This window comes from Argiope bruennichi, chromosome 4 (assembly GCF_947563725.1).
Source record: "Argiope bruennichi chromosome 4, qqArgBrue1.1, whole genome shotgun sequence".
NCBI lineage: Eukaryota > Metazoa > Arthropoda > Arachnida > Araneae > Araneidae > Argiope > Argiope bruennichi.
In genome coordinates, this window is record NC_079154.1 from 124681790 (window position 1) to 124702746 (window position 20957).

Sequence of the window (20957 nt, forward strand, 5' to 3'; positions counted from 1 at the left end):
AAACTAAAAATCTCAGATTCATTAGAAATTTTGAAAAGCAAAAGATGCGTTTTTTACCCTTCTCAATAATAATAATAAAAAGTAGTCCTCCCTCATCATATTTAAGACATTTATATATAATGAAAGAAAAGCAATCATAATATAAAATATCCAGGCAATATATAGAATGCTTGACATTTTTTGAACAAAATATGAATTTATTTATAAAAATTATGAAAAGCATTTATTTTTATATGATATATGCTTTTCCGAAACCATATTTGTAAAATTTAAGCATTATGTAGAAAATGCTGTATAAATAAAATATTATAAGAAAGTATAACAAAGATACACTTTGCAAAAATGCAAAGCACCTTTTGAAAAAGGCTAATAATGCAAATGGGGAGTTCTCCATCAGAAGCAAGCAACAAATATTCATACCTTGTTGCATGACATTAGAAATATCTTCAGTGAAATAATTTCATATTTAGTTAATATGTCTTTTGATACTATGTAGAATGCCACAGATATGAAATTTAATCATTTTATATTCTGTTCCCAAATGCTTAGCATTCTATATATTGTTTAAACATTTTATATTATGATTGCTTTTTTTGTGCTATAATATATAAATAATAATTAATTTTATGAAGCTATAAAAAGTTATCAATCATAGAAATGGTTACTTCCATTAAAAATTTACAATGAAAACAACCTAATTATTGCCCACAAAAATTTCATATAGTAAGTGTTGTACAGTTATTAAAATAAAATGTTAATAATACATAAAAAAATATTCTTTACATCTTCAAAGTCTTATTAAAAAAATGTTAAATATCTTTTTTCTGTCTAAAACCGTAATTTAGAAAGTGCTTTAATTTCATTGAATTGAAATATATATAAAGCTAAAATAATAAAAATGAATCACCAAGTCAATATTTTAAATAAATAATAAATACATATGTGTGTGTATATATAAAAAAACTAAAGTAATGGATATGCTCTCCACGTCTATCAGATCTTCAATAACATATATTAATTTGAAAATCAACCACTGAAAATTACATGCACACTGCAGCATACAGCAAACCAATAAATAAGAATCCACAAAGTTAAATACTTTGTATTAGAGTACCTCAGAACAAGGATTCTAACTCTTCTAATCTATTAACATAATTTTTTTTTAAATAACTTTGGTTTTAAAATTAATTTTAAATTGGTTTCAGGGGGCATTCACGATGCAAAACTAGCTCTAGCAGTGTAGGCTGCTTGTCTATATTAGTACCTGACTGTTTAAGTTCTTGTAATCGCCTCTCCAAAATTTTTTTATCTTTACCAACAGCCCACCACAATCTTACAGCTAACACCATCAAAGGTGCAGTAAGCACATTTTTTTCATGTTCAGCAGCAAAAGACAAAGCTATCTCTGCATACTTTTGGGCTTCAGCAACATTGTCCACTGCATTCAAACAAGCAACAAGAACACACAGGGTGTAATAGGTTGAAAAGTGGCCTTCATCTAATATTTTTTCTTGGATGAAATACACATTTTCCAACAAAACTGCAGAGTCTTCAAACTGCGCAAGTTTCATCATGGCATGGGCTTCTTGTATCTCTCTATTGTATAAAAATTCAGCAAGCTCGGCTGACTGCCTCAGTTCTTTGACAGAATAGGCGTAAGCTAGGAAATGTTGGAAAGCGACACTTCGTTCAGCAATTATGTCAGCAGTGAAGTTCCCCAGAATAGCTTTTTTAGGAAAAGGAAAGCTGTTTAAAAGCATTGGATATAACTTTTTTAGAGTCTGATATAAGCTCAAGAAATCAGAGTAGCGTCGTTCCAGCACACCAGGTTGTGTTTCCAGTCCAGGTGATCTTTTTATCAAAACAGTGTAGCTCTGAAAAAAATTTATGGTAAATATTATTTGAAATCACACAAAAGTATAAAATTCATATTAATATCGATAAATACTAAAAATAGCTAGTATACTCTCCTCCCATAACAATAGTTTTAGTTTTTATTTCAACAAAGAGTTTGTTGTATAAGCTACTGATTATTGATACTTAAAGGAATTTATATGTACTCTAGTATATTATCACTTTTCTTCTTTTGAACTAAGGCTCTTTTCAAGACAAATCTTTTTAAATACGCATTTACATATAAAATGACTGACCTACTTTATATGCAAATAATTAAAATATAGTAAGAGATTGAAATATATTGCTTCCTGCATTTTTATCAAAAAAATAAAGTTTTAAAAAGTAATATTCAAATTAGTTGAAAATTGCTCATTAAGAAATCGACAATCTTCTGAACAAATAGGGAAAAAACATATATTCTTCAACTGGTAATTCTAGTATGAATATGAGCCGTAAAAAAAAAAAAAAAAAAAAAAAACAGTGTTTGCTACAGAACAGAGAATTAATATTCTTTTCTATCAGTTTGGGCCATATTATATTTTGTGTTTGTGAAGAATATTAACACTTATTGTTCTATTGCAAGTTTGTTGTGTAAAGATACAGTATATCTTGGAAGAGCAAATATTTCTAGCGTAGGAATTCCAAAGCCATCTTAGTATTGTGCAAATCAAGTCAAACTTCCAATCTAAGTTCAGTACATTCAAAGAACTAGCAAAGGAAATAATAAAAACTGAGCAAGATTTGAATAAACTGGATGTGTAGATGACTATCTTGTTGGAAAGATAGAGGAACCATATTAAGCAGTCACAAATAACAGTGTGTAACCAGGTCCAACAGTTAAAAAAATCGTGTATTGGCAAAAACCAAATATTTTTGGAAAAGTTGAACATTGTATCTGTAATACAAGTTGATTAATTTTTATTGAGACAATGCAATGGGTGCAAGCTAATTTTCTTTTTAGACTCTGCTACATTATTGTTACAAAGGGTAGGATTATTGTTACAAAGGTGGAAATATTATTTAATTTTCTACCTGCAAGACCAAGTACAAGGTCAAATTTTAAAAAAATAAAAGTACAATAAGTATTACATACCAATTGCAGTTTAATTATTCAAGTTCAAAATGGGTCATTCATTATTTTATAATACATGTATAAAAAAGATTTTCTTGCAATATTTAAAAAATATACTGAGTATTAATGACATTATTTTATATACTAGTACGTATATTTATATGCTAAAAATAAACTAAAAATGCATTATAATAAAAAAATACTTTTAATCATTTCTTAAGTAAAAATGAAAACTTTTTTCTGTAACTTGAAAACAAAAGTTTACAAAAAAAAAATATGTTAGTATACACTTTATTTTCTTAATGATTCATCTTATCATTAAAAAAAAAGTATAAAAAACAAGAAAATATTTTATGGTGTTAAAATTCTAATCAAGTATTGTATTATTATAAAATAATACTATTGACTGATACTGGTCAATAGTATTATTTTAATCAATAGTATGAATTATATTAACTATATGATACATCTTTCAGACAAGTGATAGTAATTATTAAATAATATTATCAACTGATAATAGTTAACACCCCAGTAATATTTCATTAAAATTATTTTAATTGCTTGCATATTTCAGACATATAATATCATTATACTAACAAAAAAAGAAAAAAGAGAATATCAAAAAAACTGAAAATCTTAGTTTAAAATTAATACATCAGGTTATATTTTCATAAATTTTTCCAAATTAATAAAAAAATTTAATGCCTCTTTGGACTAATAAAGATTTTATCTCAGTTCTTATCTTAGAAATGATATAAAAAAATGTCAGATGACTCACAACAAATTTCTTTTTAGAGTCACTGTTAGTCTTTGCTGACACTATCTCAAACGCTACACGTTGAGATGATTTCCTGGGTGATAATCCAGATGAAATTTCTGTTCCTGATATCCCTGACCAGGAGCCTGATAAAAAAATTCAGATATTTCAAAAGTTGAATTTGATAAATAAATCAAATATACAATTAAAGTATGATACTATGACAATATCACAACCAGAATAATTTGAAAATACTAAAAAATATGTAAAAACAATAGTAAAACAAGACAAAAATTTTTTGAATTAATAAGAAAAATAAACACATTTTACTACCAAATTTTTATTATTGTAATTTACTCTTTAAAAAAAGTTAATCTATCTTTAAAAAAATGTCGTAAAAATATTAAATACCTGATTTATCAATATTTCATAGAACTACTGCTGTGTATAAAATCATTCCCATGAATAAAGATCGTCGATTAAATTGTATTGCTCAGCATTATTAAAAAATGTCATATCTTAAAAATATTGCTAAGAGAAAAAGCAACTAGAATAAAGAAAGTTTCATAATTTGATACTTTTCATTTATTTCCATCATTTTTAACTCAAGAATATGACACATTTTTCTGAATTAATCCTTGAAATTAAATGTTCTCATATCAGCACTCTTCACTTCTTTCCAATTTCTATAGAAGTGCAAAATATACTTTAAACAATCAGTAATCTTGATTCAAATATCAGAGAATTCAGATTTTATAACAATTAATCAAGCAGTTTAATAGAAGGTGAAATAGAAGTAATTCTTTCATTTTATGGAGGTTTTTTCTAAGCTGATCATTAGAGAAGCAATGTATTTTTAAAATCTTAACATAAAAAAGGACATATCACAAAAAAAGAAATGTTCATATTTTTGTAATTTGCTGCACTAAATATTTTTTAAAAAAAATGGAATACAGCTAATAGCTATTCCAATTATATATATAAACTTTCTCTTTATAATTTATAATACTTCTAATAATTTAGCTTTACATTTTTATAAAATACTTCACAAATGAAAGCCATTGTTTACCTATATTATTTCACTTTCACTTCTTCAATCTTTTAGTTTGAATGAAATGTAAAATACAAAAGAAAAGTAAATTGCACACATTTTTACTAAACAAAAGCAATTATCACCTCATAAATTCAGCAAATCTTTATATATAATCACAAACAAATAAACATACACACACACAGAGAGAAAGAGAGAGAAATGGTTCCAGTGTGCCATTTTTAATTTTTCAAAATAAAAACTGTACAAAGTTTATTTTGTAGAATAGTTCTTATAATTTATAGTTTTTAACTGACATAAAAATAAGGAAGCAATGATATTAATACTAGCAGATATTACAATAATATAGCCAGTAATTATTTTAAAAGATATGTAAAAGCAAAAGGCAAGTGGAATTTTTTTCCATAACAGATAACTAGAAAATTAATAGAACTTTATATTACTTTCAAGACTGTATTTCTTCACTGTCCATAAAGGAATAGCGTAATACTTATTCTTTAAGTGAAATAATTCCATAGTTCCAGATAGTTACTCTAATTTGAAAGCAAATATTTTTAAAAACACCTTTGTATAGATATTACATAGCCTGACAACACAACAGCTGCTGATGAATGAGTATTCAATATACATTCAAAGTTTCTTTTATCATTCTTCATAAAAGATGAAAAGTAATTTATGACATGATCTATGGTTGTGACCTGACATTAGAATTGGATCTTTTATCAAGAAAATCAAAAACTTGAACCAATAAGAAATGAAAAGTAACAAGCAAGCTCTATTCAAAATGACTGTCATCCTATATATAAGTACTTCTGATTGCAAATATTTACTTTTAGTGCTTGAGTCCTTACTTAACCTTTTCTTTATCAATGGTACTTAAAAGAACTATTTAAATCAGTCTTATATATTGTAATATGACAATTCTTTCTAACAGAATTCAATAGGACACAGAGCAAAGAGTAGATATCAGCTAAAGGCAAAAATTAAAAATATTTAATTATTAATTAAATCAATTAAATTATTTTAATTAAGTAAGTAAAGATATTTTCCTCTTTATTGGGCTTATTTTGCACTTAATCTTACAAATGGCACAAACATGGAACTGAAAAATTAACAGTAAAATAATTTGGTAAATAAAGAGTTAAACATATTAATTCAAAGTATTTCTTAAATAAAGAGAGTAAATATAAATGGAAAATACTTCAATAGATTATTATTAGATACACACACACACACAAAAAAAAAAAAAAGACAAAAGAAGCTTGTTATATGATTTTTATGAAAAATACTTCAAAATTAAATTTTTATGATGTATGAATTCAAAGAAGCAAGTTACACAGATATTTTATATTTTTTAAAATTATTTTTTATATTAAGAGCAAAAATAAGATGATAAAGAATACAATTACTGATCAATGAAATCTTTATATTAATAGCTGAATTTTACCATATCTAGTACAAACATATATACTTAATGCTAATGTAAAATATTTTAAATTAGAATAATGTACCATATGATTACATTTTTATGCTTTATAAGAAACTACTAAAATAATAGCATTGAAATTCAAATATATATACTTTTTTCTTTGATGGAAAGCCATCTATTGCAATTGACCTGTATTGTTATTACGATTAAAGAAAATATAAAATTGATGTAAAATTAATCAAATAATGTCTAAAGAGTAATAATTTAATTCCAATATCTTATTAAAAAAACTTTAAAAAGTGGTACGATCTCTAAATATATGGCACTGAAATATATAAAAGTATTGAAAGTGCATTAAATAAATATTTTTTAGTATGGTAAAATGAAATTTTAGAAAAGCAAAAATTTTATTTCGATACACGTTTTAGTCGATATCTTAAAGGTATATTGACTTGTTTTAAAATTTTTAATATACATTATATCCAATTATACTTAAACTAAGCGCAAGGGCATATAAATCCTTTTACTTCATATGAATCTAACAAAACGTTTACATCATTAATATGCAAATTTAAACGAAGAAACTCACGGTATTTATCCACTGAAGAACTCGCATTTTCAGTTTCGTTGAAAGACAATTTTCCTCCAACGATTTCTGAGACACTTGAATCCTCAAATTCTTCGTCAATCGAGGAGCTTTTATCGTCATCTTCATTTGTCAAAAGACGTCGAAGCATTTTAAATGTTTTTAATAATAATGAAATATTCTATAGTTTTGAATATTTTAAAACAAACTTCATAAATCAATTCACCTTTTAAGACTAAACGAAGAATTGATTTTAATCGTCACATTTTGTTTATTAAATTAATCATTACCAACAAGCGATAAAAATATCAACTGAGTAAAAGCACATGGAAATATGACTCATCAGGACGGAAAAGATAAAAGTGAAACTTTTTCTATTGATAAAAAAAAAGATAAACAAGTCTCACACCTCACGAACCAAACAAATCACACGATTAGACCATCACAGGAAATGTCTGTTGCCATTCAATAAACTGAAATTGCTATTGAAATGTACATACATCAACTAATACATCTTAGGAGAAAAGTGGAGAAATTGATGAAAGGAATGTTGTTTATTGAGTGTTTTAGGAAAATCTTGTAGAAAACATTTTTCTTACACACTTTATTATATATTTTTCAATCTCTTACAACTGCCCATAAATAAATGTAACCGAAAGCACTTAGAACTCATCATTTTTAAACAGTTCTTTTATTGTATATTTCATCCATGTTTGCCATTCTGTATGAAAATTAATGTTATTTTTCTGAAAGGATGAAATAAGATCTTTACTTGTGGACTCAGTACAGTCTTTATGAAAATTAGCTAATTAGTTATGAAAATTATTCATAGATGGCGCCATCAGAAAATTCCCCCCCCCACACTTGATATTTCTTGAATCTTCATCAGGAAAAAGCAAACATAGTATGCCAATTGTATCCCAGTGTGAATGAGAAAGCTACCTAATTTTCTTACCTATTTTTAAGTTCACGTATGCAAATCTTCTTATTAATAATATGTTATAGAAATTAATAAGTCATCTCGCAATAATATCATAGTTATTTCACGATGATTTAAATTTAATAACACGTCAAGGTAGACATTCTTATGAATACGATAGCAATTGCTTACATCCTAATCCCTGTTAAGCAAAAGGACATTTCAGGAATAATTTTTAACTAAAAGGAATGATCTTTAGCGTTTTTCTTTTAGTCATCTTGCATTAGTCGAATATTTGGAATTCTAGCACGAAACGTGTGACTAAGCAGATTCGTTTTTAGATTATATAAAATCCTTTATTACATCCTATTCACAGACCATCCCTTCCCACTTTAAGATATCAGCTTTTTGCATGCTCCTTTTTCTATCTAAATATTTCTTTTAGTTTTTTTTTAGTGCATTTAACTCATTTTTACAAATATTTTGTTTCTAATCGTTGTCTTTTAAAATTAATTTTCTAAAGTTCCCCATACAGACTAGTTATGCCACGATTTCGCATTCCCAATATTAACATTTCCACTGAATCTGGCACAGATCGCATAAAGTTTATAAAATTGTTTCTTAGCCTAGCAGAAACAACCATACCCGTTATTTAAGTACGCCCTACACATACTGAAATTTTTAAAGATTACAACCTTAATCACAATGCACTTAAATAAAGTGACGGCTTCTGATCTATTAATTTTTCTTTGGAAACATTAAAATTCGTGAAATTTCAGCCTTAATCAGAATGCACTAAAATAAAATGATGTCTTCTGGTTTATTATTTTTCTTTTAAAATATTAATATTCGTGTAATATTGATGATTTTATTCTAAAGTCATCAATATTCAAATTCTTAAAATGAAGTAAACACTATTTTCATAGCAATACATATATATAAAGAAGGAAATTAATTGGTGGCTAAATATTACTTTTTCATTATCCATAAGATACAAGAAAGGTTTTTCCTTGAAAATAAAGTCAATAATATTTCATTTTGGTCGTACCGTTGAATGATTTATAATCGTCAGTTCAATGCATCGATTAATTCTGATTCATATTTAAAAATTTTATGCAACAATATCTAAACAGCTATTCTCCCATATCAATCTTAATCATTTAGTGATATCAATCAACTTTGATAAACAATAGCTTATCAGACCAAAGGAAAATTTATTTTAAATTACATTTGAAAAATAAATAAAGAGCATTCTGATTGGTTAAGTATAAATGCAAAGTGGCGAAACAATTGGTGAATAAAATTGGTGAAATAAGTTTAGTTATTGTGGTTGAAGACTGTGCAAAGGTGTTCTATTATGATATCTAGAAAATATAGGATAGAGAAGAGCAAGCAACCACTAATGACGTATTTGTATATCTTGCATTTTCTAATGAAGTAAAAAGAGACAAAATCAATACAGTAATTAGGTTTAACTCAAGGTGCTTTCTTCCAGTTGAGCACGTGTTATGAAAAGTTTTTTTTCTTCTCGAAAATGGAATGGGTGGTAGGGGGAAACAGCTATTATCATGATTTATGTAAGAATCCTGAACTTTCAAGAGAAATAAAAGTTTGAGAATTCGGTGCAGTGATTGAGTTGGAGAGCTCCGTTGTAATTCTATACCCCACAGAAAATGCACAATAAAATAGTATCTTTTTTAAAAAATTTTCTTGAAAAAAAATTAGAGTGTGGTACAAACGATCACTTATGATGTATCTAAATGCCATTAATTTTCAAATGAAATTAAAACTGGAGAAATAGGTACAATAATTAGAGCCCTCTTTGTCATGGTTTTTTTCTAATAGAGTATACAATGAAATAGTGTCCTTCCCCCTAAATTGGAGTGGCAGTGAAAGACAGAAACTAATGAAGACTTATGTAATAGTCTTAAAGTTTTATAAGAAATAAAAATTAACGAATTCGGTAGAGTGGTTTGGATGGAGAGCTTCGTTGTTTTTACCTCAAAGAAAAGGTACAAAAAATAGTGTTTTTAAGATATTTCTCAAATATTTAGCTGGGGGAGGAACAGAGGATCATTGATGATGTATCTTGAGGTCATTAACTTTCAGATGAAATAAAAATTTACCAATCATTTGAGATGTGGGACTCATACGTTGATCCTCCTAATTATTTTAAATATATTTTAAGAGACAAAATCATTTTCTGACTATTTGCGTATGAAGTATACTTTATTTAAATTATTTCCATAAAATCTTGCCCATTTTACAATACTTGGATAAAAATATTTGTAATACATCAAAAATTTATTCTAAAAGTTAAAATCGCAGTATATTTAATCATTTGTTGGAAGCTACCCAAACGTGAAATATATTTGTGACCGATTGCGTTTGGAGTGAAATGTTTCAAAAATTGGATTTCTAATATTTTTTTATTATTTGTTGATGCATTATCAATCATAAACACGAAAATGATGATTATTTTTATAAATATAATAATTTTTGAGAAAAATAAAAATTTGTATCAAATTTTAATGAAATTTGACAAAAATGTTTAATATTCTACTCCAGATTTTAATTCCGCATTCGTAATTATTCTTTGTACACAAGTTATGGGGGATAAAAATCTATGAATTTTTTTAAAATGCTAGTGAATTATGGGAGAAAATATGTGTAAATAGGTATTTTCTCCATTAATTTACAAGTGAATTTTGTTATAAACGCCTACAAATGGAAAAGTATCTTGCTAATTGTAAAACTTTTACCTCATTTCGTTGCCCGCATTGTTCGAAACTTACTGGTAAAATAAAAATAAAAAAAGGATCCAATGGTCACAGAAATTTAAATTTCCCACTAAGATAGATCTGAGCTTCCTGTTTCTCATTTTGAGAGCATTTCTTAGTTCGTTAGATATAAAGTTTTTTTTTTCTTTGAGTTTTTTTCATTTGGCAGATAATGTCTTTTGATATTATTAATTAATTCATTTTCAATTAATGACAATCCATTTAACATGTAACTTCCTATTCTCAATTTTAAACAGTTTAAAACTGTTAACACAAATTTATAGCCCTTAATTAAACTAAATTAGATATAAATTATTCTATTTGCATTGATTTTTAACTCAACAAAATGCTATTTCGGGATTCCATAACATGCCATAAAAATATTCGTTTGTATTTTATATTTTTATATGCATACACTTACACAAAAATTGCTGAATAGGCAATTTCTAAAACTGACTTCGTGTACAATAGTGATGAGGGACAGCAGGCAAAGAGTTATTGGAATCAGCAACCATCTTAAAAGTCAATGTCCATTTCCAGAATGATATTCTCGGTTAGCGATATTGATTAGAGGGATATTTCTTATTACGAGTTGTTCCAACAGAATTAAATAATTAATTCGATTAAACATGGTGGTAAGATGGAGAATTTATTCAAGCTATTTATTAAATTGGCACTTAATCGTAAAGATATAATCTTTCACTAGGATAATAATGTTAGATGACGTGTTAGACTATCATTGAGCACACAATGAAAGTTGGCTGGTATATTTTATCCCATTCTTCATATAGTCCTGATATGGCACCTTCGGATTATCATTTTTTTCTGTCTTTTTGCAAAATTTGCAAACATCATCATGATAATTTTAGTGATACGCTTGAAGCGTTCTATGAGAATGGAAGAATGAAACTTCCTATAAAATGACAAAATATTATCAAACAAAATGGGCATTAGTAGATAAACTTTGTTAGTTAAAAGATCTTTTCAATATACCTCCCAAAATTTGGTAAATACTTCCTGAATAATCTAATAATTAACGTTTTAAAATTCAGAGTAAGGTATGATTAAAACATATAAAAAGCTTGCTCAAAGTATTAAAAAGTCGATAACCTCTCAAAGATGTAAAAAAGATAAATGGCATAGACATTTTTTTCATCCATTTCGTCATATTTAATTTTAAGCAATAAAGTAATGGAAATAAAAATGTTTTAAAGCAGGCTTTTATTCGTTTAATAAAAGTGAAAAATAATTCTGTATACAAATTTAGTGTCATAACAAAATCATTAAACCTTAAGACGCTGAAAGAATTGGAATTTTAATCATGTTCATGGTATGCTTTGATAAACGCTCGGGAATTTATATGCATTCATTATTTTTGATTAAATCTGCTGCTTATTTATTCTTTAATTTAATGGCTATTAATTTACAATATTTGTGATAAGTAGATCATCTTTAAAAATATTGAAAAAATGATTTTTTTTTTAACTTTTTTGTATACGAGTTTTACAAACAGAAAATATGGTAATCATCTAAAAATTCCAACATGAAATTTTGTTGAATCTCCGTGTTTCAGACCTTTCTGCATCTTAAAAACACATTTTTGGAATTATATTTGACTGTCAGAACAAGAAAACTCAAAAACATTTTGAACTGGATGAATAAAATTTATTATATGACTTCTATTTTAGATTTATAGATTTTTGTCCAATTTTGTTTGAAATCTATTCAGAGGAAGTCAATCTGTATGGTTGTTCAAATATAAGTTAACACGATAACTGCAAAGCAAAGAGTGCTATAGAGATGAAATGTGGTATATAAATTTAACATCTAAATTCATATCAAATTTGGAACCAAATCTTTCAATGCATTGACCGTCTGTTGATTCTTCATTTGCTTGCATGTAAAAGCAATAACTCATAAACGAAATGGCTGAATGTATTAGATTTGGTATATGGTTTTGTGATTGCTCAGTCAAATTTTAGTTTCAATTAATCGGAAAAAAGGCGTCCAAATAAAATCCGGTTTTTTTTTTTTTTTTTTTTTTGGCACTTTGTGATTGCAATTTTGTAATTGCTTAGTCAAATTTTGGTTTCAATTAATCGGTAGAAAGACGCCCAAAATACATATCCGGTTACTTTGTAATTACATAGTCAAATTTTGGTTTCAATTAAGCGGAAAAAAAGCATCCAAATAAATATCCGGTTTTTTTTGGTACTTTGTGATTGCAATTTTGTAAGTGCTTAGTCAAATTTTGGTTTCATTTAATCGGTAAAAAGACGTCCAAAATACATATCCGGGTACTTTGTGATTGCTTAGTCAAATTTTGGTTTCAATTAATCGGTAAAAAGACGTCCAAAATACATATCCGGTTACTTTGTGATTGCTTAAATTTTGGTTTCAATTAATCGGAAAAAAAAGACTTCCAAAATACATATCCGGTTACTTTGTGATTGCTTAGTCAAATTTTAGTTTCAATTAATCGGAAAAAAGACGTCCAAAATACATACCCGGTTTTTTGGTATTTTGTGATTGCTTAGTCAAATTTTGGTTTCAATTAATCGGAAGAAAGGCGTCCAAAATACATATTCGGTTTTCTGGTACTCTTAAATTAAATGTACCCCAGTGATTAATCGCCAATGGTCGTAATCTGATTGGCTCTTTAGTTATTATAATTCGGCAAAGGCATACAGCTTATAATACACAAATGTATTTATACGAGAGCACGTGATAAAGTTTCAGGGAGACCTTTCATGCTATTGCTTTTTTTCATATTTATTGGTAGATGCTACTTTTATATGAGATAAAAATCTGATTGAAATGAAACGACTAACTGATAGTCAAATGCTGATAATATTAAAATATCGTATTGTATATACTTAAAGTTTCAGAGTTCTACTACACTAGGAAGTGAGTGAAATGTCAAGGGCAAAACAGGAAATAAGTTAAGTTTGCGTGTAAAAAAGCATTAACAACTATTTTCTTGGCACTCCTAGACGCTCGCCCTGTACCCACCTTGCTGCTCAGTCTCTACATCACTGAAATCTCAAATTTATGTTATTACAAAATAACACTATACAAATAAATATTCAGCAGCAAATCAATGCGAAATGTCTCACATTAAACCTCCCCCTCCCTCTCAAATGATGTAGTTTTTTTTTTGTTGGATTGTTGAAATTATATATTCATTGAAATGTATAATTAATATATTGAAATGTATAATGGATGGCAAAATAATGACTGCATGAATGAATGAATATATAATAATGGATGTATAATGAACCCAATGTACTTTTATTGAATTCATTGAAATGTATAATGAATGCCCCCCCCCAAAAAAAGACAGCTTATTGATGTGATAGTACTTACATAAACGACATTGACATCAGAGTGCAACCATTTTTAATGCAGTCAATTTCGAAAGTATTGTTGCGGATAATCCTTATGGTTGGTGTGCAGTGAGAAATAGATAACGTATAGTGATTCTTTATTCTATAAAATCGAAAACTCAAGCAATAAAACACAACCCAAACTTTCGTAAAAACAGAACACGCAGAAATTAGAAATCAATAGCACATATGCACAAGCAGAAAAACGTGATTTAATAGTCGCAATAACATAAAGCACTAAGATAGAACTTGCACAGTGATCAATAATCCAAAAAGAGAATTCACTTGATTGGCTTGCATAAGTTCTCTCGCTTCCTTACAGTCTCCGTGAAAGGTTATAGAATATTCGAGAAGAACTACTGATATCGAGTCCTGAAACAGTTATCATCAAAATTCTTGCATTATAGAGAACAATATCGCCAAATAGGCGGTAAAGTCGAGAGTCATTGATTTGGCATTCATTCAATAGCCATTAGAAATATCTGTAAAAGTCTCTTCTTTACTTTGAGACTTACTGCTCAGGGGAGCAATATTACATATTTGGGATAATATTGTTAGATTTAGTGATTCTTAAACAGTTTTCATGAGTTATTTGAGTTGTATAGCTTAGCTTTGTAAAGCAGCGTTCACACGAGGACAACTATTGCGCTCAACTGAAAGTCACGCCTACTTCAGGAACATCACGTGACCCCAACGGAACAATGGCAAACGGTTGTCTTATCGGGAAAACTGTTTGCCATTGTCCCATTACGGAGACGTGATCTTCCTGATGTAAGAGTGACCTTCCATTGCGCGCAATAATTGGGCTCCTGTAAACTCTGCTTAAAGCAGAAAAAAAGTATATAGGAGTTGCGAATTCACACCCTTAATATGTCTTAATTTTAAAAAATTTAAATATTAAACATTATGTTTTAACGTAAACTGAATATACAATAGCAAAACGCTTTAAAAAATAATTTCTAGAGATACCATACATCATTCATCTCTATGGTATTAATAACTATGGAGTTAATCGCTGTGGGATTTAACGTAAGTTAAGTATGCGACAGCAGAGGGTTTCAAAAAATAATTTCTATAGATACCATACATTATTCATCGCTATGAGGTTTCAAATAGCCGAGCAGAAGAGATTAAGTAACAAAAAGGATAAATTGTATAGGATATATTGTCTGTTGCACATCTGGGATAGAAATAAAGAAAGTCATATGCAATTTTTCTCCATATTTATTTCTATATTATAGATGTTGATAAAACATGTATATTACAGCCCAAAGAAAACTGAACCACTCATTAAAAAAGCATTACAGATACATTGAAAATGTAAAAAAAAAAGTAAGATACGCAAAAAGTAGCTTTGTACTGAAATATGTATATACATAGGACGAATGGATCTTCCCAAAGGACACACAAAGAGCCCGCGACGAAGTTCAACATCATTAATGTGATGAATCCTCTTTTAAAAATCATTCGCTTTTTCTCGTTTTGTCGATGCAATTAATTACCGGCCTTTGTAAGCATGTTGTGCTTTTCCTTCTGAGCAGGGATACAGAACGTTTTCTTTTGCTTCGCCTTTTTTTTTCTTTCTTTTTTCCTTCTGTCCAATTCTTGTGTGTTTTTTAAGAGATTAATGATGCGATCCCTGGAACGTTGCATAATAATGCCGCTCGTTAGATTTCATTTTGACATTTGTTTGAGTTGCAGAACACAGATTATTTTTAGTTTGCCTCTTCCTCGAGTTTTGATAATGCTCGCTTTTCTCTGTCTCTCTCTCTTTTTTTATTTCCCGGATCCTGTTTTGTTCAATTTTTATTTGTCATTGAAGAGCTTTTAAAGAAGGAAATCGAAAGTTTCCAAGAAGGAAGCAAACGGTTGTTTTGAAGATGCTCCTAATGATGGTGAAATTGAAATTTGAATGTTCGGAGAAAATTAGGATCGTTGTAATTGGAACGATCCATTTTTCTGCTAAGGGTTTGATAGTATCAATCTGCCATCTACCGAAATACTTGTACAAAATTTGTGACCTCGTGAATATACAGATATTTGTAGAAACCAATTCAAATTAAAACAATTATTCCGAATAATGGAAGATGATATTTACCTACAATTATTTTTCTGCAATGTATGCCTCCTTTCGTTTTGTTAAATGTCACTCATTAAAAAAAATTCAGGCCAAAAAAAAAAAAAAGCAACAGATAGAGTAATTAAAGGACCCAAAATCAACACGAGTAAATTTCACAAATCCGTCATTATTCACTCAGGAATACTCATTCTTCAGCTTATCTGATGCCTGTCAGAACCATAATAGATTCTAGCTTTTCAAGCTTCAAATTTATGCAATTTTTAAGAAATTTGGCAGCTTGATCTCTTCTAATATTGCTATCACAACAATGCAATAAAAAGGCCCTCACCGCAAAAACAAACAAACAAACAAAACCTATTACGATGACATAGATAACATATTTTGGACTCTCATCTTACTTTACTTTAAAAATATGAAATGAATATAGGAACATTTGACCTTCTATGCATTTCAAGAAGCGCATAGAATATCTATACATATAGACATAAGTGACATACAGACAGATGTTTATCATTTAGTTAAACACATGCATTAAATGCCACATTAAGGCCTATTACGTTTGAAGCTTTTCAGAAATGAATAAAATAAGAATATACATCTGCGTCATATTACTTTTTATTACCATTCAGTACTCTTGTAGTTACACCAAAATATGTTTCCCTTTAATAACATTAATTTGTACAATCGAAGTCTTATAGATTGTTTGGAAATGTAAAGCAAATTAAATTTACTAAAACTTTTATTTATTTCCTATTTGTATTTATTTACTTCCTTTGTAGTTATTTACTAAAGTTCCTTGAACAACTTTTAGAGCCAGCCATTAGAACTTTATTTAAAAAATATTCCTCTTGGCAAGCTGAAAAGTAAAGGTAAATTTTTTACATCTAAGTTACTAACTGGCAAAATAAAGTGTTGATGTCAGAAACAGTCAAAATTAGTGCTTAAAAATCCCTTTTTCAGCCTCTAACTTCTAAGATATTGGAGTTATCGAAAATCTTTTAATACAAAGGTTGTTTGTCTTAATGAGACTGTAATTTGGATATAAATACGATTTCCCACGAAATTCCAGTTATAAATATTTCAAATAATAATAACCATAATAATCCTAATACAAAAGAAAATGTCATAGCGTCGAGAGGTATGTATCCTTATGTCATGTGGCCAGTTAAGTGGTTCGGGCCAGGACGTTTTGGAACTTGATTCTATATCGAAATTATATGTTTAAGACAAAAGCTTATTATTATTGAGCTCTTTATATAAATTGCAGAATTTGTAAAAACTCATTCGATGTTAATGATCTACAATTGGGTATTTTGTTGTCGCTCTGATGCGATTCATTTGAGCGGTTACTGATAAGATAAAGATAGTAAACTTTTTTGTAACTAATGCATCTGTATGTTTATAGCAATAAAATAAATGAGCTGTTTTTACAAGTAAGTTAAATTTAGCATTTAAAAAAATATGTAACGGATTTTGAAGAAAATAAATTTACATGTATGCTTAGTTTATAGGATTTTATAAGTCTTATTTATTCTATTTACTTTTTTAAAACCTAATGTGTGTGAGTTCAAGACTCTGTATCAGTTATTTATGCTCAGCTTTAACATTTTGCCTATTTAAAACCCGAAGAGGAGTTTCGATTCCCTATCTGGCAATATTTCATTTCCCGAATCAGATCACATTCGTATCAGAATTAAATCGTTTGGAACTCTGTATTATTCGTAAGAAATACTCTTATTTCAGTTTATTGTTTTCTTCTGGGAAAATGGGAATAAACTTAGAGACCACTGGAAATTAATTACAAATACAGTCATAAATTAGAATAAAAATAAAAATTAAACATCTATTCGACCACACCTAGTGAAAGAAAAAAAAACTTTTCGATCCACCTAGTGTAGAGAATGTTTACATACTGCCAATAAAAATATAAGTGAGGAGCTCTAGGGTTTGGAGACAATGTTTAATATTTAAACTGTAATGAAGCACAATCTATCTATATAGTTATATAAATTATGCACCGTTAATATGTTTACAGGAAATGAAGAAACTACATATAGTGTGACGTAGAAAAAAAAAACTGGAGCAAATTTAGGGTTGAAATTATTTCAATATCAGTGGGATTCGATATGAAATATTAAAAATCTAAAATAATCAAACACTAAGAAAATAAAATATTGAATATAATATATGAAGAGCGATGAGCTTTAATTATGGCGTATTGTATACAAATTTGACTTCCTTCAATCACTTCTATAACCTGACTTTTGAGTCACTTTTGGGAGATGTGCCGGGTGGGCAATCCTAGTCGTTATCTCGTCAAACTAATAAAAGTCAACTATGGATAATTGAATTCATTATGCTTTAAAATGACGCATTCTAAAATAAAATTAAGTAAAATGTGTTATAAGTTAATGATTATAACACATATTACTACTGACATTTTTAAAAATAAATATTATATTTATTTATAAAAAATATGTATTCATATTTACATATATTATTACATTTACATATATTACATTTTTTGCTTAAATAACATATATTTAATATTTACATATATTGTTATTTATATTATATTATATATATTTACTTTTTATTGTTTAAAAAAAACCTAAAAAGGAGTTAAGTGTAAAATAGTAGAATCAGAAATTTGATATACGGAAGATTAAGATAATTAGTAATGGTTTATTCTCCTTATATGGGAATTTGCAATTGGAAGATCGAATGATAGTTTGTATTTAAAATGTGTTAAAAGCATTTTAAAATGTAGGCTGCTCCTTATAGTTTGCCTCATTAATTCATTGAAATCTTCATAATAGGCACAAAGTCTTAGATTAAATTTCTAAGTCACGTTTTCTTATTGCTCATAATTGATTTCTTAAGATGATATACCCTGATGTAAATGCAGGGGGTCAATAAAATCCTTTTAAGCCCTTTAAAGTTCAATACGGCGTATCTTACAGTCAGGGAAGTAATGTGTGCCAATAGCAAAATGACTATGCCTAATTTATTGAGCAAGGTTACAGCGTCCCTTACAATAAAATAAGGAGGCTACAAAAAAATGATTAAAAAAAATGAAGATCGGCAAAAAGGTCCGATCTATTTATTATACCATAGTAAAAGCACAGGAAAATGTTTCATGGAGTTATTTATAAAAATGGTGGAGATATGTGAGATTAAAATAGTGAACTTTCAGTAACTTGAAAAAAAGTTCGCCCTGAAATTGAAAAATGAATTCTCCAGTATTATCATACAGTTTTTAAGAGTTTAATAAAGACGATGGAAAATCTAATCAATAAAGAAAGTTAATAAAAATAAGAAAAAGAAATCTAAAAAAACAAATTTAGAAGATAATCTGAGAATATATTTTTGTATAGTACTATAGACGCACGTCACACCCCATGCTATACGAGAGGCCATTTTGAATTTAAAGGGCTTAAAAGGACTTTACCTGTCATGTTGTATATTCGATTAAAGAGTGGCCAATGTCTTAGTTTTTCATTGGAGCAACAAGGACCATCTAGTATTTTAAATCTGATTAAATAAACCAGAAAAGGATTCTAGTTGCTTAAGAAACACCTTAGGTATTTATTGTAGGTTAGCAATTTGTCGTCCATTTGGTAAATTATGTATGACTCGTTAATATATCTAAATTAATTTTTTTAAAAATCCGCCTTAACCTTTTTTTTATAGATAATGTACCAGAAGAAATTTTTTTCTTTTGTAAATAACCAGAAATCATACCGTGTTACGAAAGTATGAGAATTTCATTTCTCTTGAGAAGTGAATCTATGGGTAGATCTAATAACCCTATTAATAATTACACCTTCTAATAACAGTGATGAGAGAATATTTTGTCTACTAACGTTCAAAATGGTTTTGCTGTTCTAATGAATTTTAAAAAAGGATTGGGATTTGAGACTTTGTGTGTGTGTGTGTGTGTGTGTGTGTGTGTTTTGCTGTTAGAATCGCTGTCTTAGGATTTCGTCTTCCAAAGATTTTAATTTTTAAAAAATTTCAGGCCTTAAAATTCATATATATATATATTTAAAAGTTTTAAGAAAAGGTGTTGTTTACGCATAAGAATTATCATACATAAAGTACTAATCAGATCACAATGAATATGCAAACAAAAATAATAGGTTCCATGGCGATAAATATTTATCTAATTTTACAACTTAACAGAAATGATACATCACAACTTCTTATTTGTTTATATGTCTTCAGCTAAATCAAAACCATGGAAACACAAACGGGCCAAGCACGCCTTTCTCGCCAAGCGGAGGGAGAACCATAAATTTTTCTCTACGCCAACTTCAATTCCCGCCAAAAGCGAGGAGGAGGAAGGGAGTATCATCATCTTCATAACAAAAATAATAACAATGATGGAGGAGGTGGGGGAGGAAGACGAAAAAGGGAGGAGATGGATAATCGGGGGTGGTGCCGAGGGGGGGACGAGAGTGAATAATGGGGTAGAGGGACCCCTAGCAGCTCGGTGGGTGATTCTCCCGGAAATTCGGGATCGCGGCAGACAGGAACTGCGGGAAATGGAGCCGAAGAAGCATATTCTCATCAATCATTCGAGTTCCAATCCTTTTTTTAATTTTTTTTTTATCTCTTCTCTTCTCTACTTTGTGATCGTCACTTTTTCCCCCCACAAATCTATCTTTCTCTCTTAGAATTTTTTTCTCTCTCTTTTTGGCCTTCGTCAGAAAACACGAGGTATTTTGGCTATTGTGCGCTTTTTCCGAGCTTTTGTTTAGAGAAGTAAGATTTAGTCTTTTTTCTTTTTGTATTATTGAGAAAGAAGCAGGGTCAAATAAGGAGTGATGCTCTTATTCATGGATGTAGGAAATTATATTGAATTGCATGAAATACTCATTATTAAGTTGATTGTTTCCAGTCCATATTTGGCTATTTAGCCTTCTTATAGCAAATGATAAATTTAAATAACAGTTTAGGAAAACTATGACTCTGTTAAATAGTTTTGAATATGATCTT

The 20957-nt window shown here is 28.5% G+C and overlaps 1 protein-coding gene across 2 annotated transcripts; it reads right to left on the bottom strand.

Annotated features, from left to right (window-relative positions):
- Positions 1–694: 694 nt before the first annotated feature.
- Positions 695–7220, bottom strand: LOC129965984 (sorting nexin-21-like). 2 transcript variants are annotated; one of them, XM_056080308.1, is made up of 3 exons: positions 5220–5326; positions 3747–3871; positions 695–1874 (listed from the first exon to the last, which is right to left on the bottom strand). In XM_056080308.1, the coding sequence occupies exons 1-3, from the start codon at positions 5290–5292 to the stop codon at positions 1191–1193; spliced, it is 882 nt and encodes a 293-aa protein (XP_055936283.1). In that variant the 5' UTR covers positions 5293–5326; the 3' UTR covers positions 695–1190. The 2 variants fall into 2 exon arrangements, with proteins under 2 accessions (XP_055936283.1, XP_055936282.1); XM_056080307.1 differs by lacking the exon at positions 5220–5326 and adding an exon at positions 6795–7220 and having other exon boundaries at positions 699–1874.
- Between the last annotated feature and the right edge of the window lie 13737 nt (positions 7221–20957).